Here is a 27,819-nt window from a genome sequence, read left to right as displayed (position 1 = left end):
GGCTCAGTATTAGGACCGCTATTGTTCAATATTTTCATTAACGACCTAACAGAAGGTCTAGAGAGCATGGTGTAAATTTTTGCAGATGATACCAAATTGTGTAAGGCTATAAATACAGAGGAGGATGCCGAGTCTCTTCAGAACGACTTAGTTAAATTAGAAGCATGGGCAGCCAAATGGAGAATGCGCTTCAACACAGACAAGTGTAAGGTAATGCACTGTGGTAACAAGAACAAAAATTACACCTACCTACTAAATGGGGTAAAATTAGGGGATTCTGTACTGGAAAAGGACTTAGGTGTCCTCATAGATAGCAAGCTAAGCAGTAGTACCCAAAGTAGGACTGCAGCAAAGAAGGCTAATAAGATATTAGCATGCATAAAACGGGGTATTGATGCTAGGGACGAGAGTATTATACTCCCGTTATATAAATCACTAGTGAGGCCACACCTTGAATACTGTGTACAATTCTGGGCACCGTACTACAAAAACAATATCCTGGAGCTTGAAAAGGTACAGAGGAGGGCGACCAAACTAATTAAGGGCATGGAGACGATGGAATACAAGGAAAGGCTTGAAAGACTAGGCATGTTTACACTGGAAAAGCGGAGACTAAGAGGGGATATGATCAACATCTACAAATATATAAGGGGACAATACACAGAGCTTGCGCGGGACCTGTTTTTGGTTAGATCAACACAGAGGACTCGTGGACACTCGCTCAGGTTAGAGGAGAGGAGATTCCGCACAATACGGCGTAAAGGCTTTTTCACGGTAAGGACAATACGTGTTTGGAATTCCCTGCCCGAGGGAGTTGTAATGGCGGAATCTGTCAACACCTTTAAGAATGGGTTAGATAAATTCCTATTGGATAAGGATATCCAGGGGTATGGTGCATAGTCATGCATTATAGTTACTATAAATAGGGATAAAATGCAATGGCTGACAGCAGCATCAGTCAGAAATTTTAGTCAAATCATCATGCATAGGACACCACAAATAGGTTGAACTCGATGGACAATTGTCTTTTTTCAACCTCAGATACTATGTTACTATGTTACTAAACATCTCTGGAGTGATCTGAAAATGGCTCTGCACCGACGCTTCCCATCCAACCTGATGGAGCTTGAGAGGTGCTGCAGAGAGGAATGGGCGAAGATAGGTGTGCCAAGCTTGTGGCAACATATTCAAAAAGACTTGAGGCTGTAATTGCTGCCAATGGTGCATCAACAAAGTATTGAGCAAAGGCTGTGAATACTTATGTGCATGTGATTTCTTAGTTTTTTTTATTTTTAATAAATTTGTAAAAATCTCAAAAACACTTTTATCTTACGTCCTAGAGGATACTGGGGTCCATTTAGTACCATGGGGTATAGACGGGTCTACTAGGAGCCATGGGCATTTTAAGAATTTGATAGTGTGGGCTGTCTCCTCCCTCAATGCCCCTTCTACCAGACTCAGTTTAGAAAATGTGCCCAGAGGAGTTGGTCACGCTGACGGAAGCTCCTGAAGAGTTTTCTGCATTTATTTTCTATGTTTGTTATTTTCAGGCAGGGCTGGTTGGCACCAGCCTGCCTGCTTCATGGGACTTAGAGGGGAAAACGGCCCAACCTCTTTAAGGGTTAATGGTCCTGCTCCCCGCTGACAGGAGACTGAGTTCCTGAGGAAACTATTCGCAAGCCCCACCATGGCGAGCGTACATTCCCGCAGCACGCCGCCACCCCTAACAGAGCCAGAAGAATGAAGATTGATAAGTACTGAGCCAGCGTCCCGGTTAGCGGGGCACCGGCCATTATGGGGGCACGAGGGTACGGAGTCGCACGGCTTCTAAGCGGGGCGGAATGCGACTCCAGACACAGTACACAACTGCGTCTCAGTACACTGTACACAGTACCCAAACTGGCAAACACAGCCTTAAAACTGTTCTACTCCATTTTAAGCACAAAAATTACCTCAGCCAGTATAAAAAAAGTAGGAAGACCGTGCACCATTGAAGGGGCGGGGCTTCACTATGAGAGGATCCAGCAGCTCACCAGCGCCATTTTCCCTCTGCAGTGGTCACAGACGCTGACTTACAGGGACGCACAGCTCCTCCGGTGTGACTCCAAATTACCTCGGCGGTACCAGGAGGTCATAGCAGGGGGGGAGCGACTATTAGTGTACTAAGTCCCCTATCAGGGTACTTAGTCTGCGACCCGTCTAAGCTTGGCATTAGCGGTAAGGGCGCGGTGGGGGATGGCTCCAAACAACTCTGTCTCTCCCTGAAGGGCTCTTTGTGGGATACTGGTGCTTAACCTTTTCCTGTGTGTGTGTGTGTGTGTGTGTGTGTGTGTGTGTGCGCTGTCACATTTACATTGTGTTAGGCAAAGAGTGTGTTTCTTGTACAGCGGAGTGTTTCTCTTCACGAGGGGGCTCACTACTGGGTACGCAGGGTTCACTGAATAGCAGGGCTGAACCGGAGTGGGTTAATTCTCTTGAAGGAATTATCTCCACTCTTTCTACAAAGTTGTCCCGTAATGAGAAAGAGACGCAATACTTAAAACAGACTGTGGATGAGTTTATGAACAGAGACTCAGTCCTCAAAACGGCGTCTCAATCCCCTCCCATTTGTCCGCAAAAGCGATCTCTGGCCCATAGCCTGCAGTCTGATGCTGACAGGTCAGACATGGAGGAGGGAGAGGTGGACTCAGGGGGGGATGCAGCTCCGTCACAGGGAATAGAGGCTCTTATAGAGGCTATCAGAGATATTCTACATATTCCTGATAAGGTGTCAGAGGAGTGTGAGGAATCTTATTTTAATGTAAAAAAGAAGTCCTCCGTTACTTTTCCTGTGTCAAAGGAATTGAATATCCTGTTTGAAGAACCATGGGTTAATCCTGATAAGAAGTTTCAGGTCCCTAAAAGGTATCTCTCATCTTTTCCTTTTCCTCTGGAGGATAGGAAAAAATGGGAAAATACACCGATAGTGGAAGCATCAGTCTCTAGGCTGTCACGTAAAATTGTATTGCCGGATCCTGGTGCAGCCTCCTTGAAAGACACGGCTGATCGTAAAATGGAGACTACACTCAAATCATTGTACACAGCTGCTGGGGTGGCCCAAAGACCCACTATTACATGTGCGTGGATCACTAAAACCATTGCTAAATGGTCAGGTAACCTAATTGAGGGGTTAGATCCCTTATCTAAGGGGGATGTTGTCTTACTCCTGCAGCAAATACAGGACTCTGCAAATTTTATGGTGGAAGCCATAAAGGAAATAGGCGTGCTTAACGCAAGCACCACCGCTATGGCAGTGTCGGCACGCAGGGGCTTGTGGCTACGCCAGTGGACTGCTGACGCGGACTCTAGGAAAGGCGTGGAAGGCCTACAATTCACAGGAGAGGCCTTGTTTGGAGATGAATTAGACAAATGGATCTCCACAGCTACTGCGGGTAAGTCTACGTATCTTCCTTCCGCAGCCCCCCCAACTTAGAAGACTTATTCAGTTACAGTTCTTTCGGACGGCCAAGTTCAAGGACAAATCCAGAGGTGCTTCTATGTCCTCCAGCGGCGCTAGAGGTAAACCACGCAAACCAGCAACAGCAGGTGCTGCTCAGGAACAGAGCTGAGGCTCTGCTTCCTCAAAGACTTCAGCATGATGGTGGACCGCAATGCCTGGAGGGCTGTCAGGTGGGAGCCCGACTACAATTCTTCAGTCAGATCTGGTCAAATTCGTGCAAGGATCCCTGGGTCATAGATCTTATTTCCCAGGGCTACAGACTGGAGTTCCAAAAGCTCCCACCTCAAAGATTCTTCAAATCAAGCTTGCCAATTTCACAAGAGGCAAGTATAACTTTACAGCATGCCATTCAAAAACTGGTACAGACTCAGGTCATTGTTCCAGTTCCACCTCATCTACTAAACAAGGGGTACTATTCCAACTTGTTCGTAGTACCGAAGCCGGACGGTTCGGTAAGACCAATTCTGAACCTCAAGTCTTTGAACCCGTACTTACGAGTGTTCAAATTCAAGATGGAGTCTCAGAGCGGTGATCTCAGGTCTGGTGGAGGGGGAATTCCTAGTGTCTCTGGATATTTAGGATGCGTACCTTCATATTCCGATCTGGCCGCCTCATCAGGCTTATCTCCAGTTTGCACTGCAGGACTGTCGCTACCAGTTCCAGGCCCTGCCATTTGGTCTCTCCACGGCACCAAGGGTGTTCACCAAGGTGATGGCAGAGATGATGTTTCTACTCTGCAAACAGGGAGTGAACATAATTCCATACCGGGATGATCTCCTGATAAAAGCGCCATCCAGGGAAAGGTTGCTGGACAGCATTGCTCTCTCAACCAAACTCCTCCAGGATCATGGGTGGATTCTGAACCTTCCGAAATCTCACCTAGAGCCAACTTGGAGGCTCCCATTCCTGGAAATGATACTGGACACGGAGTCACAAAAGGTGTTCCTTCCATTGGAAAAGGCATTGGTAATCCAGTCGATGGTTCGGGATGTCCTGAAGCCAACCCGGGTGTCGGTGCATCTGTGCATTCGCCTTCTGGGGAAAATGGTGGCCTCTTACGAGGCACTTCAATATGGAAGGTTTCACGCAAGACCTTTCCAGCTTGATCGGTTGGACAAATGGTCCGGATCACATCTTCACATGCACCAGAGGATCCGTCTGTCGCCAAAGGCCAGGATCTCCCTTCTGTGGTGGCTACAGTCTTCTCACCTCGTCGCAGGACAGAGGTTCTGAATTCAGAACTGGATTCTGTTAATCACAGACGCAAGCCTCAGAGGTTGGGGAGCAGTCACTCAGGGGGTGCAGTTTCAGGGAAGATGGTCAAGTCAGGAAGTCATCCTTCCAATCAACACTCTGGAACTCAGGGCCATATACAACGCCCTTTTGCAGGCCTCACATTGTCTTCAAGATCAGGCCATTCAGGTCCAGTCGGACAATGTGACGGCAGTAACATACATAAACATACAGGGCGGAACGAAAGCAGAGCAGCAATGTTAGAAGTGTCAAGAATTCTCCTCTGGGCAGAAAGAAACGTTGTGGATTTTTTAACGGCCTTCATTCCGGGAGTAGACAACTGGGAAGCAGACTACCTCAACAGACACGACCTGCACCCGGGGGAGTGGGGCCTTCACCCGGAAGTGTTCAGGTGCGTGACAAGTCGATGGGGATATCCACAATTCGACATGATGGCCTCTCATCTCAACAAGAAGCTCAAGCGGTATTGTTCCAGGTCGAGAGACCCACAGGTGGTGGCGATAGACGCCTGACAACTCCATGGGTCTATCAGATGGTGTACGTGTTTCCTCCACTTCCTCTGATCCCAAGAATTCTAGAACGAATAAAACGGGAAAAGGTTCAAGCAATACTCATTGCTCCGGACTGGCCAAGAAGGGCCTGGTACGCGGACCTTCTGGAGATGATCCTCGAAGATCCGTGGCCTCTACCTCTTCGCGAGGGTCTTCTGCAAGAGGGCCCATTCGTCTATCAGGACTTACCGTGGCTACGTTTGACGGCATGGAATTTGAACGGCTGATTCTAGCCAGAAGAGGGATCCCTAATAAGGTTATCCCGACTATGATCCAAGCCAGGAAGGGGGTAACGTCTAAGCATTACCATCGTATTTGGAAGAAATACGTCTCTTGGTGTGAGAGCAGAAATTATTCTGCGGTTAAATTTTATCTGCGTCTGGGCTCCATAAAAGTCCAGATTTCAGCCTTGTCCATTTTCTTTCAGAAACAATTGGCTTCTCTCCCTGAGGTCCAGACTTTCTTGAAAGGTGTTCTGCACATCCAACTTCCCTTTGTGCCTCCCACGGCACCTTGGGATCTCAATGTGGTGCTGCAGTTCCTCTAATTGGACTGGTTTGGAGGTGGACATAAAATATCTTACGTGAAAGACCGTCACACTGTTGGCCTTGGCTTCAGCAAGACGTGTGTCGGAGCTGGGGCTTTTGTCTCACAAAAGTCCCTATTTAATTTTCCATGAGGACAGAACTGAACTCAGAACTCGTCAACAATTTCTTCCTAAAGTGGTGTCCGCATTTCACATCAACCAACCTATTATGGTTCCGGTTGTCACCGACACCTCTGCTACTTCAAACTCTTTGGATGTTTTGAGGGCTTTGAAGGTGTATGTGAAAAGAACAGCTCGTCACAGAAAGACTGACTTGTTTGTTCATTATGATTCCAATAAGATTGGGTGTCCTGCTTCAAAGCAGACAACTGCACGCTGGATCAGACTTACTATCCAGCATGCTTATTCCACGGCAAGTTTGCCATGTCCAAAATCTGTACAGGCCCCCTCTACTAGGTGGGTGGGTTCTTCCCGGGCGGCTACCCGGGGTGTCTCGGCTTTACAGCTCTGCCGAGCAGCTACTTGGTCAGGTTTGCAAAGTTCTACAAGTTCAATACTTTGGCCTTTTAGGACCTTCAGTTTGGTAAATCAGTTCTGCAGGAACCTCAGCACTCTCCCACCCGGTTTGGGAGCTTTGGTACATCCCCATGGTACTAAATGGACCCCAGTATCCTCTAGGACGTAAGAGAAAATAGGATTTTAATTACCTACCGGTAAATCCTTTTCTCGTAGTCCGTAGAAGCTACTGGGCGCCCGCCCAGTGCTTCGTTCTTCCTGCACTGTTACTTTGTTAAGTAATGTTGGTTCAGCCGTTGCTGTTCCTGTTTGAAGCTTGGTTAGCTTGGCTTTCCTCTTGTGTGTGTGCTGGTTCGGAATCTCACCACTATCCTTATCTATCCTTCTCTCAAAGTATGCCCGTCTCCTCGGGCACAGTTTCCTAGACTAAGTCTGGTAGGAGGGGCATAGAGGTAGGAGCCAGCCCACACTATCAAATTCTTAAAGTGCCCATGGCTCCTAGTGGACCCATCTACACCCAATAGTATTAAATGGACCCCAGTATCCTCTACGGACTACGAGAAAAGGATTTACCGGTAGGTAAATAAAATCCTATTTTTTCATGTTGTCATTATGGGGTATTGTGTGTGTAGAATTTTGAGGGAAAATGTATGTACAGGTTGAGTCTCCCTTATCCAAAATGCTTCGGACCAGAGGTATTTTGGATATGGGATTTTTCCGTATTTTGGAATAATGGCATACCATAATGAGATATCATGGTGATGGGACCTAAATCTAAGCACAGAATGCATTTATGTTACATATACACCTTATACACACAGCTGAAGGTCATTTTAGCCAATATTTTTTATAACTTTGTGCATTAAACATAGTGTGTATACATTCACACAATTCATTTATGTTTCATATACACCTTATACACACAGCCTGAAGGTCATTTAATACAATATTTTTAATAACTTTGTGTATTAAACAAAGTTTGTGTACATTGAGCCATCAGAAAACAAAGGTTTCACTTTCTCAATCTCACTCAAAAAAGTCCGTGTTTCGGAATATTCCGTATTTCGGAATATTCCGTATTTCGGAATATTTGGATATGGGATACTCAACCTGTATTCCATTTTGGAATAAGGCTGTAGTAACATAACAAAATGTGGAAAAAGTGAAGCGCTGTGAATACTTTCCGGATGGACTGTATATTGTTCTTGAATTGTTGCTTATTAGTCGCGTCATAGATGCAGTGAAACACCACTCTCAGTGTTCTAGATACTCTGGTCTGTGACATTAACAGCACAGGAATTGGTTTTACACAAATATAAAGTGGTAGATGAGGCACAACGGAACTTGACATGAGAAAAAGTCACAGCCAGTCGCATCAGAGCCCTTCTTACACAGATTCAGACTGCATTACACACAGATGTACAAATGTCGCAAATTAAATTGATCAGTGTAATCTAGCAAAGTAGTTTTGTCGCTCCCAATTATTTTTCTGAATAAGAGAAAGATGCTTGGCACGGTTGAGTTGCCCGAGACTTGGCAAGGTCGAGAGGGGCTATTTGCGTGACTTGAGCAATAGTGTATGAGGACATATCGTAGTTTATATTGACCATAGGTTGCCTTTTTTCCATATTGTTTATTTTTTTACATTTTTACTACATTTACCCAATATTACCCAAACATTCCCCATGCATGCAAAGTTTATATTTCCATGGCTTACATGCAATTACATCTAATTTCAACTGCTTCAAATTCCTTATTAAATAATAATAACATTGGTATAATCTTACATCCATGGACGTGCAGTCAGGGGAGGCAGGGGAGGCAGTGCCTCCCCTGTCATTAATGATTAAAATAATATAAAGAAGTTACTTATGACACATATTCTGTGTCATAAGTATCTCCTTTATATTAATGTAATCATTATCCCTGTCTAAATGGGGTTGGGAGGCACCGATCGTGGTGCCTCCCAGTCAGATAGGGAAAGGTATGGGGAGCGGGGGGCGGGAGCGGGCAGGGCCTAGCAATGGGCATTAAAAGCCCATTGAAATAGCATAGGAAAGCGGCACCATTAGACCGCCGGTCACATAACCGACGGCTACATCCTGCCCCCCTCTAAATTCCGACAGTCGGCATGCCAACTAGCATGGACTATTCCCACTCGTGGGTGTCCACGACACCCATAGGGTGGGAATAGAACATGTGGCGAGTGCAGTTCACCAACGAGCCCGCAAGGGGCTTATTGGGCTTGCGCCCCCTCCCCTGCCGGCATTCCACCGCCAGGATCCCGCGGCCGGCATTCCGCCGCCGAGATCCCACGGCCGGTATGTCGGTATGCTGACCGCTGGTATCCCCAGCGGCGGTCATGCATACCGAACCCATTTAAAAAATATGTTGTAATATCCGATTATGTTAATAGATAGTGTCACAAAGTATTCCTAATGCTTTTTCTGTTTGAAGAGTGACACTTTGAAATTGATATTTAAAGGTTAAATAAACTGTATTGAAAATAATTAATAAATGATATAAAAAGAAAACAAAAAATTAACAGCAATGATAAAATTACCATTTTTTATGTACAGGAATATCAGATTTAATTCCAAACATGGTCTTACTTGGTAAGATCTATTACAGATATAACTTCTTTCAGGTTTGGAAAACAAGGTATATTATACATGAATACTGTACCCAATTTTGGGCACCATAGTACAAAAAGGATATCCTGGTACTAGAAAAGGTTCAGAGGAGGGCGACCAAACTGATTAAGGGTATGGAGAAGCTGGAATACGAGGAAAGGCTTTGCTAATCTAGGCATGTTCACACTGGAAAAGAGGAGATTAAGAGGGGACATGATTAACATTTACATATATATAAGGGTACAATACACAGAGCTTCGGTGGATCTGTTTTTGGTAAGATCAACTCAGAGGTCATGTGGACATCCGCTTAGGTTAGAAGAGAGGAGATTTTGCACACAGAGGCGAAAAGGATTCTGCACAGTAAGGACAGTATGTGTTTGGAATTCCCTGCCAGATAGAGTAGTAATGGCAGACTCGGTCAATACTTTTAAGAATGGGCTAGATAAATTCCTAATGGATAAGGATATACAGGGTTATTGTGGGTAGATCACGCACTAAAGTAAAAAAAAAAAAAAAAAAAGGAATAAACAAAACGCAGGACTTTCACAACAGATAAAATTAGTCCTAAAAATAATACAGCGTAGGAGACCACAAATAGGTTGAACTCAATAGTCAAATTGTCTTTTTTCAACCTCAGAAACTATGTAACTACAGTATATTGACATTCATGATTTCAATGTGAGAATGTCGATCCTGTTGTTATGTAGACATTGAACATTTTGACATGGTTGCTTTGTTTGCATTGACCATGTTGACATTCAGCACTGGTGAAATGTCGACACTAATGAAATGTTAACATGTCAGAATATCAACACTTTTTTAATGTGAGTCTATTCCTAACCCCAATGGTAATCCTAACCCAGTGATTGCGGTGAGCGGAAAAAAAATTGTTCCCAGAGACCTCTCACTTTAAATAAATTGGGGTCCTACTCCACTTTTTCTGGGTCCCATCGCAATTTATGCCTTTGAGCTCCCCATATGCCATCAGACCACCCCACATGCCCTACACATAGGCTACTGTACATTTTGGGACGTCACAACTTTTCAGTGCTGACAGTGCTTCTAAATACATGACCTTGATCTTGCATAGACAACAGGTGCAGTGCTGGGGTCAGGGAGGGGGTGAGGTCAGGGAGGGGTTGAGGACAGGTAGCATTTGGGACGTGCTGGTGGTGGAGTCAGGTGGCAGCTTGGGCAGTGCTGGGGGTAGGCAGCAGTTGGGGTAGTACTGGGGCAAGGAGGAGACTGGGACGGGAGTGTTAGTGCACTGTATATACCATGAGATGCTGTGTGGATCACATGAGGTCAATATATGGGGCTATGAAGAGAGCGAACAGTAAGACATTACCTGTCCAGTACAGGAGGCACACGTCAGACAAATAACTCTACAATGGGCAGCACATAGCAATGGGTACTTCCCACGATATAAGGGATAATATATAACTGCTGGGGGGTTGGTCAGCCCTCTCGCCTTGGGCAAAGTCCCCTCTCTGTGGGGGTTTTTAGGCTGGTCAAACTGACCCAGTCCAGCATCAGATAGAGGGATAAGATTACCACGCATAAAATAGCACTGCCGAGCACCGTGATCTGTCCGCTCAGCTTCATAGTACTTGGCAGACCTAGCTCAGCTCTGCCACCACTGCTGCCCAGGTCACATCGGCAAGCTCTCCCACGACGCGCACACAGTCACACCTGATTTGAATTGCAGAGCAACGCGCAATTTAAAACAGGTTCTGTGGCTGATTAAAACCAGGTGAAATGGAGTCTTGAAGTTAGCCAGCCTTTGTAATTAATATGTGTCCAGAATTAAAGGGATGAGGTAGCAACCCTAATACCAACCCTAATGATTACCCTAACGCTAACCATGAGTCTAACCTAATGCTAACCTTAAGACTAATGCAAATGTTGAAATGTTGATAATGTTGACATTTGTTATGATGACATTCTGTCCATGTTGATATTTTCCAGGTGTTGACATTTATGATGTCGACATTTTAATCATGTTACATCATAATTATCAATACTATGAATGACTACTTCATGAATGTATCCCAGATCACCCATAAGGGTGAGTTTATGCCTTAGGGCTGTAACACACTGGCCGGTTTCTCCTGGATGGCAAAAAGCCGGACAAACTTTGTCCGGCTTTTTGCCATCCGGGAGAAACCGGCAGAGTCTGTCACACAGGACGGCTTTGAGCCGTGTGTGATGCTGTGCGCATGAGCAGCATTAGACACGGCTTGGGAAAAAACCGTTGTGTGTGAAAGCTCCCCTTCACACACACGGTTTACTGGCTGCAAAGACGGCCAGGCGCCCGCCCGGCAGCCGGACCTTCCAGTGGTGTAAGACCGTGCCGTGTGTAAGAACACATTGCGCTGCATGTGTCTTTACATCACGGCAGCGGTTTAAAGCCGGCCGGGTGTTTGCCGGGCGGCGCCAGCCGCCTCGTGTGTTTCGGCCCTTACAATGTAAATGAAACCTTTCTTAAGAAGCTGAGTAAATTATATAAAACTAATCTAATTTTGTAGAACTATAGTTCTCTAATACCTCTCATATCATTTCCATACATTACAGTTCCATGCACTGCAAGGAAGATGTATTTGTATTTATCAATTGGTGAAGACAAGTGATGCTAATCTTCAGAATGAAGACTCCGTAAAGAAGTGTCTGAGAATACTAGCTTTCCTCCAGCTTATCATGCAGGTCGTCCTACCACAGGAACATCTCTGCTGGTTGATTTTCAATGGTATGTGCCTGTAAAATAGGTCCGTTTTTTAACAACATCATGTCATTTGTTACCAACTTTCTTGTGGTTTTAAAGCTGACAATGGGTCATATTGAGATACAAAATTATATGCAGCAAAAAACTGAAGTGTAAAGTTTTCAAGTTGTGAACAGGAACAAGTAGATTGTATTTAATTATATGCAAATGTGTGCTTGTTGGTTCACCTAGTTTAGACATACATGCACTCCCTGATTCCACTTCTGGAAACTGCCTTTTGATATCCAGGTGAACATTACATGGGGCCTAATTCATGTTTGTATGCAATGCAGATGTTCACACTCTGTTTATCGGAAGACTGTGCATGTGCCGCGATCATACTTGCCTACCTGACCCTCTCCATGAGGGAGAAAATGCTCTGTTCCTGGACTTTCCTGGTAATGTATGATTGCCATCACCTGTAGTGAAACACCTTTCTTATCAATTAACTAGCTCACCACAGGTCGCTTCTCGGCCTTTTGGCTAAGATCAAGTGTAGTATCTGTTCTTATCAGTGGAGAAAAACTGGGCCGGTCATCCCTACTGCATGGGGGAGTAATATGCCCCTATGTGGTATAGGGAGCGGCCTGGTGAAGTATCTGCGGTAGAGAAACATGGGGTGGAGTACCTGTTCCCACACTAGGAGCGTGAGAGGTTCCTAGATGTGGAATGGAGAAACATCCTGTGGAGTACCGTGCCGGGGTGTGGCGGGCCCCTGGGCGAGAGTGGAGAAAAACTGGGCTGAGTATTCCTATCTTCCTAGGGGTTTTGTGTTACCCTAAGTTGTTTAGGAACAGCCTGGTCTAGTATCTACTCTTGTACTGGGGGTTGACCCTGGCATAGAGCAGTACGAAGCTTGGTCTGGCTGAGAGGCTGGGAGCTGCTTAGAAGCTCGAGGTGAAACGTGCCCCTGGTTACTGCGGAGCCAGGGGCGCCTGAACCTGCACTGGTGACCGGTTTCCCACCACGTGCACAGTAAGGCACTTTGCACTGCTCACTTCCCCAACTTCTGGTGCACCACATCCTTTGCCCTGGCCTTTTGGCTAGGGCAAGGATAATTTTTTACCCCCCCCCCCCCCCCCGGCCTTCTGGCTGGGGCTTATTTATTTATTTATGCCCACATATGTTTTGCTTTTGCACCTGCACAGCATTTAGCACTTATTTTTGTTTTTTGTAGTGTGTCACGTTCACGTTTTCATTTGGGGTTTAGGTGAGACCCTTATGGGCCGCCCTCTCCTCTACGTTGCTGAGGTCCTCTCCACGGGGGGAGGACCAGACGCAGTTATCGGTCCCCAGGGGGACGCTTCGGCCAACCCTGGGGACATCCGAGGGTTCCCCTGCGCTTCGGCAAAGGGGGACCCACAGTCCCTTTGTTCCCTCAGTAGGCCTTTTGGCTCTGAGGGTTAGAGGAGTAACGGGGCCCTTCTCCTTTGGGAGAGGGTCCAAGAACCTATGCCCCCAGCACGTTTGGTCACAGACACTGGGTGATGAAGCACCGCACCTCGGGCTTCACAAAAAAAAAAAAAAAATACCACAGGTGATAGCAATCATACATTACCAGGAAAGTCCAGGAACAGAGCATTTTCTCCCTCATGGAGAGGGTCAGGTAGGCAAGTATGGCCGCGATCACACTGCGCATGTGCTTTTGCAATCTTATTTTAATGCAGTGTGATTGATAGGAAGCAACCGTCTGGCGTAGGCAATTGCAGTAACTTTGCCCACCACTGGAACTTCTATTGTTCATCACTTTTACCTGCTGACTTGTAAACTTGGTGCATATTACATCCAGGGATTTGTATTCACAACACTGAAATAATTGACTTGCAATGACTTACAGTATGTTCGAAAAAGGCATTTATCTAGGAATTTTTGGTGATATATGGGGATTTCCAGTTCACTGCAAAATCATGAGAAACTGATGTTTTTCCCCCCCAAATCAAAGGCTACTATATTCTCCCTAAGTCATAGGTTCTCAAACCCGGTCCTCAGGACCCCACACAGTGCATGTTTTGCAGGTCTCCTCACAGAATCACAAGTGAAATAATTAACTCTACCTGCAGGGCTTTTAAAATGTGTCTGTGAGTAATTAATACACCTGTGCACCTGCTGGGTTACCTGCAAAACATGCACTGTGTGGGGTCCTGAGGACCGAGTTTGAGAACCTGTACCCTAAGTCATACTTAGTCATACTTGGCATCACTGCACACCTAATACTATGACCAATGAGGCATTACTGCTGACTTATGCTTTACCCTTAGCAAATTGCAGCTTCCAATGTCAGTATGTATGTACTATATTTTATTTTAGAACACTGTTCACTGCATCATTTAAGTTACAATTAATATTGTAGGGTTCATTTTTACTGTTTTCATTGTAACATTAAACTTAGGTTTTACTTGGTCTACTATATACTTCATATGCTAACTGATGTTTTTGCATTTTCAGGAACACTTTATATATACACCATATGCAGACATTTAATGGTTTTGGGGCATTCATCACAGGTAAGACGCAACCAGAAGATCAAAATTATGACATGCTCTTCAAAGAAATTACAATATTATTATAATTAGACAAGGAGCCTCTATAGTGATCCTTAAAATTTAGATAAAGTGGATCCTAATGGAAAATAAATAAATACAGAGTTAATTAAGACAAAAATAAAACTGTTTAGGTAGATACATTGGACACTTTTGGAAAATATATAAAGATATGAGTAGAGAAAATCAAACAAAAGAGTTTATTATAGTGTTAATGAGTTATTTAGACCAGGGTATTGTTTTGATTTAAATTAACACTGGGACACCAATAGCATGGATCGGGAAAGTGCCCAGCCTGGGGACAAACAAGAAGTCATAGCCATGCCCCCAATATTTTGTGGTCACTCCCGTCCAATGCCACATAGAAGCTTAGCTGCAGCATTGCATTACAATGGGAACTGATACTTAAAAAGTATCAGAACCCAGAATTAATCCCGGTGGCTTAAATAAAGGTGGATATTTTTAGAAAAAGTCAAAAGATACAGTTTAGGGCAGTGGTTCCCAAACTGGGTGCCGTGGCACCCCAGGTGTCACAGGACACTTGCAGCGGTGCCCTGGGTTGGTGGTTCAGGACCAATTTAAATTATTTATGGCCATTGTAATAGGCAAAACCAGGGCTGGTGGTTTCCAATCATAAAATATGTTTACAAACGGAAGCGAATCCTGGTCTGATGAGTCCTGTTTTCTGCAGCAGGGTACATTGGTTTCCACAGGGAAACATCGGGTGTAGAGTTAATCTTGATCCAGAGAGGCACCAACAGGCTAAAGCTTTAGGCTGTCCCAGGATGCATTGTGGGGCCTCCTCTATAACCCCGCCTCCAGGCACTGTGAGCTCAGTTTTGAGTTGGTGCCTGTAGAAGCAGTCGCTAACAGGAGAGCTGCACTGGGCAGCCCTGAAAAAGCTTTTTCTGATAGAAAATGTCTTCAAAACTAGGCTGTCAGCGCTGTATGTCATGGTGACACTTCATCGCTGCAGCTCCATCACCTCCCAAGCAGCGTCGCATACTCCCGTGACTTGTTCCCGGGTACTTGCGGCGGTGATGCTCCGGCTCTAGGCACACGGTCGCAGACGCTCTCCTGGTTCACGTGGCTGCTACAGGGAGGAGGTAACAGGGTCCCTCAGGTGGGAACCGCCACTAAATCGCATTCCTGTCGCAGTCTAGGGAGACGTACTGCGACGCTGGCTTGGACACTGTAACCGAGCAGGGACACCACTATATCCACCAGGGCATAGGAGTACAGGACGGATGTACTAATGCCCACTTTAATAAGACTCCATAGTACCAGGTGGTGAGGACCAGCGTAGGGGAGACGGTGCTTGACCTGTAGCCCCTTCCCCGGCCCAGGGCGCCATCTACTGCTGGTGTTCCCACCCTGTAACTACTCACACTCTCCCTCACTCCCTGGCTGAGACGCTGGGTGCCATTTTCTAAAATAGATGCGACTGGTCTCCGGGACTGCAAGGCAAGGTCTCCTTTGTAAACCCGCCTGTACATCAGCGCCGTGGTTTTACAAGCAGTTAAGTATTCTACATGTTGATATTAAGACAGCATTAGTTAAGAACAAGTGTACCTGTGCCAGAATATATTGTACGAGTATTCTGATATATACATCCGGTCTCAGACCGTGCATTATATATAATATACATATACTATTCCAGTGCAGTTTTATTGTATTACTAAAATAATTATCTGCATTGTCACTGTGACTGTGTGTGCCTGTATCTGCTGTGTGGATTTCACTTTCAGTGTATCCCAGCTATATCTATCACTGCATTCTGTACCCTAAGGGGCTAGGTGCGTCAGGGTCCATATATAGTGCTTCACAGTATTTACCGATTAAAGTGTACTCTACTATGTACTCAGTCACCTAATGCCGGATTTATTTGCTGGTGTTGTGTACTGCGGGCTCAGTCGCATAATACCAGACTTATTCGCTGATGTTTGTGAACTGTGTACGCAGTCGCATACTAGGGAATTTATTCGCAGGTATTGTACTCTGTCTGTATCATACTAATACGCTCTGCGGTTGCATTCACTAATAATGTCTAACACAAAGGGCAGGAAATCCGAGTATGCTCCTGCATCCTGCAGCGCATGCACCAAGGATTTGCCTGAGGGGGAAGTTTTGTATGATGGTCTGTGTACTATGTGCCATACATCTCCCAGTCAGTCCGCGGCTCTTGTAACCAATCAGGAGCCACCTTGGGTGGCATTCTCAACTATGCTCAATACACTTGTGACAAACCTTATGCCCCCTATGGGACCTCCTGTGCAATTACAGTCACATATTGTCCCTATGGTAAATCCACCTTGGGCGGATAATTTGTCTACCCAGTTGCAGCAAAGGAGTCACTCCTTGGTTAAACATAAAACTGCCCCAAGTCACTCTCGCGTCACGGGGTCATCTAAGCGGGCTACTTCCTCTTCACAATCTACTAATCTCTCAGAAGATTCTTCTGATGAGGATGGGGAGTATACTGTTCAGTCAGACACTGACACAGCTGCTTCTGACGAGGAATCCACTACTCAGGTTGATGTCCCTAACTTAGTGGTTGCTATTAAGCAGATCCTACAAATCGCTAATGATGACGAGGATTCCACTACGGTGTCTAAGAAACCTGATAGGTTTGAAAGTCAGAAGGTTACTAAAACGTTATTACTTCTGACCATCTAGTGGACATACGACAAGAACCCTGGTCTTTTCCAGGAATGAAATTCTCCCTGTCTAAAAGGATGGTAGCTTGCTATCCTCTCCCTACAGAGTTGTGTAACAAGTGGGAAAATTCAACACCGGTGGATTCCCATGTCACCTGTTTAGTGGTGTCGTCTACTCTGCCTGTCACCACTGTCACCTCACTGAAGGAACCGACAAATAAGTGTGACGAAGGATGCCTGAAGTGTATTTACTCTATTGGTGCTGTACATAGACCCACTATAGCAGCCTCTTGGGCTGCAAAAAGGAATTGAAGCATGGGTTCAGGCATTAGAGGAAGAGCTGCCTCAGGATATATCTGACATTGCCAGACAGTTCCTGTCTCACATGACCACCGCCGCCTATTACATTCAGGAGGCGTCCTCTGAGGCAGCTGTGTTGGCGGCCAAGGCATCGACTACGTCCATCCTGGCTTACCGTATTCTGTAGATGAGGTCATGGAAGGTGGACCTGGACTCCAAAAAGACCTTGGAGGTACTCCCTTTTAAGGGAGACAGCCTGTTTGGGGAAGAACTCAATAAAATTGTGGCTGACTTGGCGCTGCTAAGACTGCCTTTCTTCCTAACACTACTCCTTCTGCACAGAAGGCAAAAGGTACCACTTTTTGCTCCTTTCGGCCTTAAGGGAAAGCAAAAGGTAAGGCATACCAGAGAATCACGTGCTTCCAAAACCACAAAGCCCAAGGCTGAACAATCCTGGGCATCCCGTCAGCCTGCTTCTAAACACGACAAGCCTGCTGCATGACGGGACAAGCCTCCCCATGGGGGATTCCAGAGTGGGAGGCCGACTTCTGCGATTCACCCAGGTCTGGTTAAAGAACACTTCAGATGCATGAGTGCGAGAAATTGTCTCTCACGTGTACGCAGTCTCTTTCAAGAGGCATCCCCCTCGCCAGTTCTGCACAACGGTTATCCTTTCAGAACCGTTACAGACGCAAGCTCTACAAATGGTTGTGAGTTCCCTCCTGGATACAGGAGTGGTGGTGCCGGTACCTCTATTCCAGAGAGGCAGAGGATACTACTCGACCCTGTTTCTAGTACCAAAACACAGTGGGTCTTTCCGGCCTATACTCAACCTCAAATCATTGAACAAGTTTGTGAGAGTATACAAGTTCCGTATTGAAACACTGCGATCAATTGTACTGGCCATGGAGCCCGGAGATTATATGGCATCCCTGGATATACAAGATGCTTACCTGCATATACCTATTGCCATATCGCATCAGCAATATCTACGGTTTGCTATTGGCAACCTTCACTATCATTTCCAGACTCTGCCGTTTGGACTGGCCACGGACCCTCGGATCTTCACCAAGGTTATGGCCGTGATGACGGCTCATCTCCGTCGCCAGGGAGTAAGGATCCTGCTGTATCTGGACGACTTGCTGATCCTGACAAACTCCCACAATGTGCTCCTCAGACATCTGCAACTGACGGTAAATATTCCTACAAGCCCACAGATGGCTCATCAACTGGAAGAAGTCCTCGCTGGTCCCTGCTTGGGTCATGGTGCACCTGGGGGCACTGCTGGACACACACAGTCAACTGCTGTTTTTGTCTCCAGAGAAGGTCCTGAAGCTTCAGGACAGGATAAGATACTACGTCTCTCACCTAAGAGGGTCGATACAATTGGCGATTCAAGTACTAAGCCTGATGGTTTCGGCTTTCGACATGGTAGAGTACGCTCAATTTAATTCCCGCCCTCTGCAGAGATTAATCCTTTCCAAGTGGGATGGCCTACCTCATCAGATCAAGTCTCACATGATCTCCTTGACTCCGGAGGTTCGTTTATCGCTGACCTGGTTTCTACAGGACCAGCAGTTCAACAGGGGCCGTCCCTTATGGACCCCCAATTGGGTCTTACTGACTACGGATGCCAGTCTGAGGGGCTGGGGCTTGGTGTCGGAGCAACACTCTTTCCAGGGTCGGTGGACCAGGATAGATCACTCCTCCCGATAAACATTTGGAATTGCGGGCAGTGTTCAATGCTTTGTCTCTCGCCCTGCCTCTGTTAAAGAACAGCCTGTTAAAGTACGGTCAGATAACGCTACCATGGTGGCATACACAAATCATCAAGGAGGCACTCAAAGCCGCATGGCAATGATGGAAGTGTAAAAAATCCTTTGTTGGGCGTAACGCCATCTGCCAGCAATATCTGCAGTGTTCATTCCAGAAGTCCTCAACTGGGAAGCGGATTTCAGTTGTCAGGACATGCATGCCGGAGAGGGGAGTCTTCATCAGGAAGTCTTTCAACTCCTAGTGGACAAATGAGGCCTACCAGATGTAGAACTGATGGCGTCTCTCTCAACACAATTACAAACTTCTGGTCTTCGGATCAAGAACCAGGGATCCTCAAGCAGCGTTCGTGGATGCCCTGGCAATTCCATGGAACTTTCGGCTGCCCTATGTGTTCCCTCCAGTGTTACTCCTGTCCAGGCTACTACGGAAGTTCAAACAAGAAGGAGGAATACTACTTCTAGTTGCTCCAGCGTGGCCCAGACAGCATTGATTCTCAGACCTGCAGGGTGTATCAATAGAGCGTCCTCTTCTACTTCTTCAACGCCCAGAGCTCCTCGTTCAGGGCCCTTGTGTCTACCCAGACCTGGTCAAACTGGCTTTGATGGCGTGGCTCTTGAAGCATCACTCCTGAGGGCCAAAGGATTCTCCGAGGCAGTTATCCAAGCTATGCTAAAGGCCCACAAACCAGCATTTGCACGGATATATTACAGGGTCAGGAATTCTTACTTCACCTGGTGTGCTGCTAAGAATTACGATGCATACAAATTCGGAACTTCCAGACTTCTGGCTTGACGGTCATACTTTCACTCAGGGTGTTTTACGGATTCAGCCTCCCTATGTCCCTCCTGTGGCTCCATGGGATCTGTCTGTTGTTCTGAATGCCCTGCAAAAGTCTCCATTTGAACTTCTTGAGTCAGTGGACCTTAAATGGCTCACGGTCAAGGTCCTGTTCCTACCGGCTATTGCCTCTGCTAGGAGGATGTCAGCTCTAGGCGCTTTGTCCTGTCGTCCACCCTTCCTGATATTTTGACCGGGCAGTTCTTAGAACTCGCCCTGGTTATTTACTTAAGGTGGTGTCATCTTTTCACCCAAACCAAGAGATTGTGGTTCCGACCTTCATTTCTTCTGGTTTGTCCTCCAAAGAGCGGTCTTTGGATGTGATACGGGCTCTCCGTATTTACGTGGAGAGGACTGCCTCTATCTGGAGATCAGATTACCTTTTTGGACGGTTTGGTTTTCACAAACGTGGCTGGCCTGCGAATAAGCAATCCCAGGCCAGATGGATTAGAATGGTGAATGCACAAGCTTAAGCACAGGCTGGACTCCCAGTTCCTGCTGCTATTATTCCCATTCTACTCGGTCTGTTGGACCTTCTCGAGCGGCCCGCCATGGTGCGTCCGCTGAACAATTGTGCAAGGCGGCTACTTGGTCCTCAGTGAACACGTTCATTAGGTTCTATACCTTTGATACTTCCGCCTCCCAGGATGCTTCCTTTGGGTTCTCATACCTGCTAAGGCGCGTCCCCTCCCTTGAGGAACTGCTTTAGGACATCACCCGATTTTTCCCTGTGGAAACCAATGTACCCTGCTGCAGAAAAAAAGAGATTTATGGTAGACTTACCATTGTTAAATCTCTTTCTGCGAAGTACATTGGGTTCCACAGGGCGCCCACCCTGACGCACCTAACTTCTATGGGTTTGTATGGCATTAGCCGCTGGTCCCTTCTCCTGTCTTGAGAATGTGGTTCTATGTGACAAACATCTGCCTTCTCTTTTGCCTGCTCCTACATTGGACTGGTTAATAAAATTGAGCTCACAGTGCCTGGAGGCGGGGTTATAGAGGAGGCCCCACAATGCATCCTGGGACAGCCTAAAGTTTTAGCCTGTTGGTGCCTCTGGATCAAGATCCTACTCTACACCCGATGTTTCCATGTGGACCCAATGTACTTTGCAGAAAGAGATTTAACAAAGGTAAGTCTACCATAAATCTCCTTTTTCTTTTACATCTTGTGGACAGCTGGGTGCCAGTGTGTCATTTACCTGGGGAAGAGATGACACCGGACTTCACTTTTTTGAAACACAGTTTAAGACCTTGCGCACCGGCATACATGCATGCGCGCATGTGCTGAAATTGCTTCATAGCAATTTCAGCACAATAGGGACTCATACTGAATCTGCCCCTGTGTTTCAAGCTACATATGAAAATGATGATAATTATCACCTGTTTGGTATAATTGGTTAATCATACACATGACGATAATCCTACAAAATCCCTGAGTTTGTGCAAGTGTACCTAGAAGAATTGATGCTGTTTTGAATGCAAAATATTGATTTGCTCTAGCTTTCCCTTGTGTTCATTCGCTTTGCATTTTGTTAATTGATAAAAATAAACTATTAACACTTCTATTTATGAAAGCATTCTTACTTTGCAGCATTTTTCCACACCTGCCTAAAACTGGAATACATATGTATTCCCGACGGGAATACCCCGACAGCAGCATCCCACCCACCACAATGCCGGCAGAGTTGCGAGCCCTACGAGTCCCCTTTTAGGCTCGCTGCGGCATGGTGGCTCGCTGCGCTTGAAACAGGATCTATTCCCACTCTATGGATATCATGGACACCCACAAGTGGGAGTAGCACCTGTGAGCCGGTATTCCGGCTGCCGGCATTGTTGGCTGACGGGAATCTGGCATCAGTATCCTGACAGCCGGAAAAACTTTTGCACAGTATTGTAAATATTGACAAAATATTTAGCACAGTTGCAAAATTGATACATACATTACAGACAGGGAGTCTGCAATAGGAGTGCGGGTGCTGATTATGTGTCTGGATTATCTACAGTGTCTGGGTCAGCGATGACAGTGGAGTAATACCCCCTGAGCATGCGCCGCTGTTTTGAGGTGCCTCACACAATGGGCCTGATTCAGATCTGTACGCTAATGCATTAACAGCTATGATCCCGTACGCAGCTACTTTGAGAATATATGAAAATGCTGCTGCCACTTGGAAATGTACTGAGACGCCCACCAGCGGTATCACAGATATCAGCATCTGCATACACACACACAGCTGTGCTTGATCATCTGAGAAACCCTATGGTTACGCCGAATGGCATTGGGAACGGAGATGCTGGTGCCATGTTTTCTGCATACAAGATTGCAGATATTGGCTGAAACATGCCTTGAGCATGATTGCGATGCACCTGCGTCTCTGCCACCACTCCCACAACCGCTCCCAAACGGTCCCTGACTGTCAATCACTTTGCGATTAAGATCTCGCTGTGAGTGAAATCACTAAGGTGCATGCGCAGTCAGCCAGTAATCACTCAACTACATAAATATGGGCCTTGCGTACATATCTGAATCAGTCCCAATACTCACAGCCATTGGTTACCACAGCGGACATAGGGGTCATTCCAAGTTGATCGTAGCTGTGCCCAGGGCTTGTGCCCCCCCCCCCCCCCCCCCCCGCAGAAGTGCAAAGGCATCGCACAGCAGCGATGCCTTTGCACTTCAAGAGTAGCTCCCGGCCAGCGCAGCTTTAGCGTGCTGGCCGGGAGCTACTCCCCGCACGGTCCGGCCACACCTGCGTTGGCCGGTCCGCGCCCACGAAACAGCGGCCAAACACCGCCGTTTCGCCTCCTCCCACCCATCGACCACCTCTGCCTGTCAATCAGGCAGAGGCGATCGTAGCGCAGCGACGGGCGGCAAAGTGCTGGCGCACTGCGGCACCGGCGCATGCGCAGTTCTGTCCTGATCGCTACGCTGCGAAAAACTGCAGCGTGCGATTGGGTCAGAATGACCCCCATGGCCACGCTACATGTTCGGCTCACTAATGTAGGAGCCAGGAAAGAGCCGTCTTGCTGCTCTGCATAGACATTGAGCTGATGTAAAACCATCTGAAATAAGAGCATTTAATCCATAACAGCTAATTACATAAAGTGTGACATTGGAATCGCTGCACTTTGGCTTATGGCAATATGTTACATTGTTACAATTGCTCTAAAGTACAACAACCAGTCAGCCATTATATTTTTTGTCTATCTGAGTGTGAACAGAAAGCACAAAATACTACTAGCAGGAATGGATTGTACTCTACAATCTTATCTAATGGTGACCTCTTGTGGCTACTGTAGGATATAGGCGTTACATGAGAAGTGCAGTCAGTATTTGCTCTTCTTGTCTATGTACACACTTATCAGAGGATATGAAATAATAAATCTCAGGGTTGTACAGTAATGTACTGATTACTGGATTTATTACTTTAGTGTCAGTAAACTAATTACTAGCACACACTTTATTCATCTATAAATGTCAGTAGTTATCTGTAAATAAACCTGTCTTTGTTTCAGGCCCTGGAGTTCCTGTTATGGGCGAGCATATGCATGGAGTCGTGTGTTCCGCTACTGTCTGTCCAGTACTTGACATGGAGGGCAGCACTGTACACGGCTGTGTGTCAGTGTTATTTTGACTGTCGGGAAGGTGTCCATGGAGAGGTACAGTTGCTGTTCCTATGAATTATCTTGTCAGGATGAGGAGACATTCAAACCTTAGTGCTTATATAGTATTGTTTGTTTTAAAGACTCTAATATGTAATTCAGGTTGAGTATCCCTTATCCAAAATGCTTGGGACCAGAGGTATTTTGGATAACGGATTTTTCCGTATTTTGGAATAATTAGATACCATAATGAGATTTCATGGTGATGGGACCTGAATCTAAGCACAGAATGCATTTATGTTTCATATACACTTTATACTATACACACAGCCTGAAGGTAATTTTTGCCAATATTTTTTTATAACTTTGTGCATTAAACAAAGTGTGTGTACATACACACAATTCATTTATGTTTCATATACACCTTGTATACACAGCCTGAAGGTCATTTAATACAATATTATTAATAACTTTGTGTATTAAACAAAGTTTGTGTACACTGAGCCATCAAAAAACAAAGATTTCACTATCTCACTCTCACTCAAAAAAGTCCGTATTTCGGAATATTCCGTATTTCGGAATATATGGATATGGGATACTCAACCTGTACAAACATATTTCAATCTGGTGAGGATCCTGTACTAAAAAATTCTGATATCAGGATCCAAACAAATAGTTAAGCCTAAAATAAGGTCTTATGGCCAGGCAGTTAAAAGTACAGTAGTTGCTTAATGTATTGTGCAAAGCCACACGAGAGGCCACTAATGTGTTATAAATACTCATACAAGGTCTGGATCCTATTAAAAATAATGATGTGGTACAAAAGAGGTTACCGAGGCCCGATCCTTAGAGGATCCTGTCCAGAATATACCCACATTTCTGGCCAGGATGCTGTTCTGGAAAGTCTTTGTGTAATAATCCAGATTGCTTGCCACTTAGCAGATGTGAGTAAGTTGTCTTAAGGAGTTACCGATATTATGGGTCTGGAACCTGGCTGGCAGGTAGTTTGTGGTGTTTTAGGTTATAATACGCAACAAGCATTGCTAATGCTTATAAAAATACAAAAACTTTATAATCATTTTTTGTCATCACATTAATTAATAATGCACCCCTGACTGTAATGTATTATAGGTATTTCTAGCAATCTTGTTTTTCCATGACCTGTATTAAAGCATTTGGCCTGTGCCCTTGGGCCCTATATACTGTATGAATACTGTTTTCCTTAGTGACAATTAATACCATTTACAATATGGGCTACACAATCTCATATATCATTTGTTTACACTGGGATGTGGACATGTGACCGGCGCTCGCGATCCCGGCAGTCACAAATGCCGATGCCAGAATCCCAAGCGATCAAAGGACATTGTTGCTGGTGTTCTTTCTTGTTATATATACAGATGTGCCCTCATACACTAGTGTCACAGTCATGGCAAACAGCCCTTCTCAGTGTGCCAGGTCCCAAGCAACTCTCCTTGTGGCCAGGGCCGTCTTAACGGCAGTGTAGGCCCCTGGGCACAGCAAAGCACTGGGCCCCCTACCCATCCTCCAGCGGTAGGGGTGGGGGGTGCTATCAGTGGCAGGTTTGATGTCTCGCGGGCGGTAGGGTGTGTTCTATCTTTTGCCCAGCATGTAGGACCTGGAGCAATACTTTTACTGCACAGATGGGGCAGGAGGGAGAACACTAAACTGTAGAAGGGCGCAGTGGGATGAACGAACGGGCCCAGGTACATGACTTCCAAGGTGGTAGGGGGTGTTTAATACGTAGTTCCTGAAAATAGATTTCTTTGCTTTCAATGGGATAAAAACTTTCAGGACGTACTAGGGTCTTGGGGATCAGAGTTCAGGAGCCAGAGCAATCCACCAATGAAAATATAAAATTGCATATTAGGCGCGTGGAGCTGGAGCAGGACGAGCTGCTTGAAGGCTGATATCTCTGGTTCTGGGCAAAGTAGTGACAAGCTCCCAGTGTTGACAAAAAGGGAGAGTCCCAGCTCTTGTAGTATATCCTCAGAAAAACTCTAGGTCAGACAGAACCCAAGATATCTAGGGGGAAGAGCAATTAACAGGCTTGGAAGGGGTCCATTGCTTTGAAGTCAGATATCTCCGGTTCCCCAGGGCCGATTTTAAAAAATCTGGTACCCTTGGAAAGAGGGGATCCTCAGCTATCAACCTAGGACCCTTATACTCCTGGGGCTCTTGGGAAGGTGCCCATTGAGCCCATACGAAAAGACGGCCCTGCTTGCAGCAGGCGTCTTTTTCACTCCAGTATGTCTCAGTCTCACAAATTAAACAATCAAATGACAAGAACTTCTTAACGAGACTGCACTGATTAATTTGCTATCCAACACTTCTACATCTGTGTAAAGAAGTATATATCTGTGTACGAAATGCTACGATATTTAAAATTCCTGTGTGGTTAAAGTCGCAGCTCAGTGGCTCTGGTACAGCTTGATTGGTGTCTCAATGCATCTGTGGTGCGATTAAGACGCAAATGTAAAGGGCAAGTTGGAATGCTACAGCACTCAGCACAGTTCACTTACGCAGGTGTCTCGTGTATCGAGACTTGGGGCTGTATTCAATAAGTGTCAGAATCTGCCATCTTGTCGGAAAGACGGCAGCTTCCGACAGATTTTGGTCGGAAGGGGTTCCGACCTATTCATTAGGGCGCCATCTTTTACGACGGATCACGAAATCCGACTTGTCGGAAGCCTGACAGAATACATGTGGATCGGTGTCTTCAGCCGCCGAGCCGCGTGCATTGTCGGAAGCGCGGCCAAACCCAACAAGTTTTAGACCCATTTCCGACAATGGGGGTAATTCAGACCTGATCGCTCACTAGCTGTTTTTTGCAGTCCTGCGTTCGTATAGGTGCCGCCAACCGGGGAATATATTTTAGCTGTGCAAGTGTGCGATCGCATGTGCAGCCGAGCAGTACAAAAAGATCTTGTGCAGTTTCTGAGTTGCCCAGAACTTACTCAGCCACTGTGATCACTTCAGTCTGTCTGGGGCCAGAATTGATGTCAGACACCCGCCCTGCAAATGCTTGGACACGCCTGCGTTTTTCCAACCACTCCCTGAAAACGGTCACTTGCCACCCACAAACGCCTTCTTCCTGTCAATCTCCTTACGATTGGCTGTGCGAACGGATTCTTCGTAAAACCCATCGCACAGCAACGATCCGCTTTGTACCCGTGCAACACGCCTACGCATTGTGGTGCATACGCACGCGCAGTTCTGACCTGATCGCAGCGCTGCAAAAAACGTTAGCGAGCGATCAGGTCTGAATTACCCCCAATGATAATCTGACCTTAAAAAAAGTCGGATTGGCAGTGTTGGGAACGGGCCAAACCTGTCGGGTTTGGCCGTGGCACTGAATACTGACCTGTCGGATCCTTTCCATCGGAAAGGATCTGACAGGTATTGAATATACCCCTTGATGTATAAGGAGACACTTGTAGGACACGGGTGTTTCTTCTTGAAGTTACTGAGTACTGTTAAAGAGTTTAACATATAAGAACTTTTGGCGGTGGTGAATCAGGAAGAAGGGAGTGGCTACAGCATACATGGCGCATATAACAATGAGGATCATTCCGAGTTGATCGCTCGCTAGCAGTTTTTAGCAGCCATGCAAACGCATTGTCGCCGCCCACTGGGGAGTGTATTTTCGCTTTACAAAAGTGCGTACGCCTGTGCAGCAGAGCGCCTGCAAAAACGTTTTGTGCAAAACAAGACCAGCCCTGGACTTACTCTTCGTGTGCGTTGATTCTAACGTTGGAGGGCTGGCTTTTGACGTCACACACCCGCCCAGCCATGCGTTTTCTCCAAACACTCCTTGAAAATGGTCAGTTGACACCCAGAAACGCCCTCTTTTTGTCAATCACCTTGCGGCCGTCTGTGCGATTGGAATCGTCGCTAGAACCAGTGCAAAACCACAATGGACTTTGTACCCGTACGATGCGCATGCGGTGCCTACGCATGCGCAGATTAGCTGTTTTTTACACTGATCGCTGCGCAGTGAACAATGGCAGCTAGCGATCAACTCGGAATGACCCCGACTATCTTTTTAGCTGAACACAGTGAGTGCAGCCAGGTAAACACCTCCCAACTGCCCGCAATTTGTGACAAATGTTTCGATTGTAAGAGGGCAAGATAATTCCATCAATGTCCCGCAAAAATAGTGATGGTTGATAAATATGGTTTAATAAATAAGGAAATATCCGCAGCATTGTGGAGTGTGATTGGGGTCATTTTTTAAATGTGTTTTAGTTGATTTTAGGCATGCTACTACTAATGACAGAAAAGCTAAAGTCCCAAACATTTCTGATAGTCCATCCCGGGTGC

At 46.1% G+C, this 27,819-nt stretch overlaps 1 protein-coding gene and 1 pseudogene across 3 annotated transcripts in view; both read left to right on the top strand.

The window, feature by feature from the left end:
• The window catches only part of CFAP54 (cilia and flagella associated protein 54), a 736,502-nt gene that overhangs the window by 47,278 nt on the left and 661,405 nt on the right, over positions 1-27,819 (top strand). For all 3 annotated transcript variants that reach the window (XM_063927747.1, XM_063927746.1, XM_063927748.1), the window contains exons 4-6: positions 11,577-11,748; positions 14,209-14,267; positions 23,389-23,532. In XM_063927747.1, the coding sequence (XP_063783817.1) occupies positions 11,577-11,748; positions 14,209-14,267; positions 23,389-23,532 (375 nt within the window). The remainder of the gene's footprint in view (positions 1-11,576; positions 11,749-14,208; positions 14,268-23,388; positions 23,533-27,819) is intronic.
• On the top strand, positions 12,227-12,364 carry LOC134938211 (U2 spliceosomal RNA; annotated as a pseudogene).

The sequence above is a fragment of the Pseudophryne corroboree genome, chromosome 6 (genome assembly GCF_028390025.1).
Source record: "Pseudophryne corroboree isolate aPseCor3 chromosome 6, aPseCor3.hap2, whole genome shotgun sequence".
Classification (NCBI taxonomy): domain Eukaryota; kingdom Metazoa; phylum Chordata; class Amphibia; order Anura; family Myobatrachidae; genus Pseudophryne; species Pseudophryne corroboree.
The sequence above is the reverse complement of the archived record's forward strand: the minus strand, read 5'-3'. Positions and strand labels throughout refer to the sequence as shown.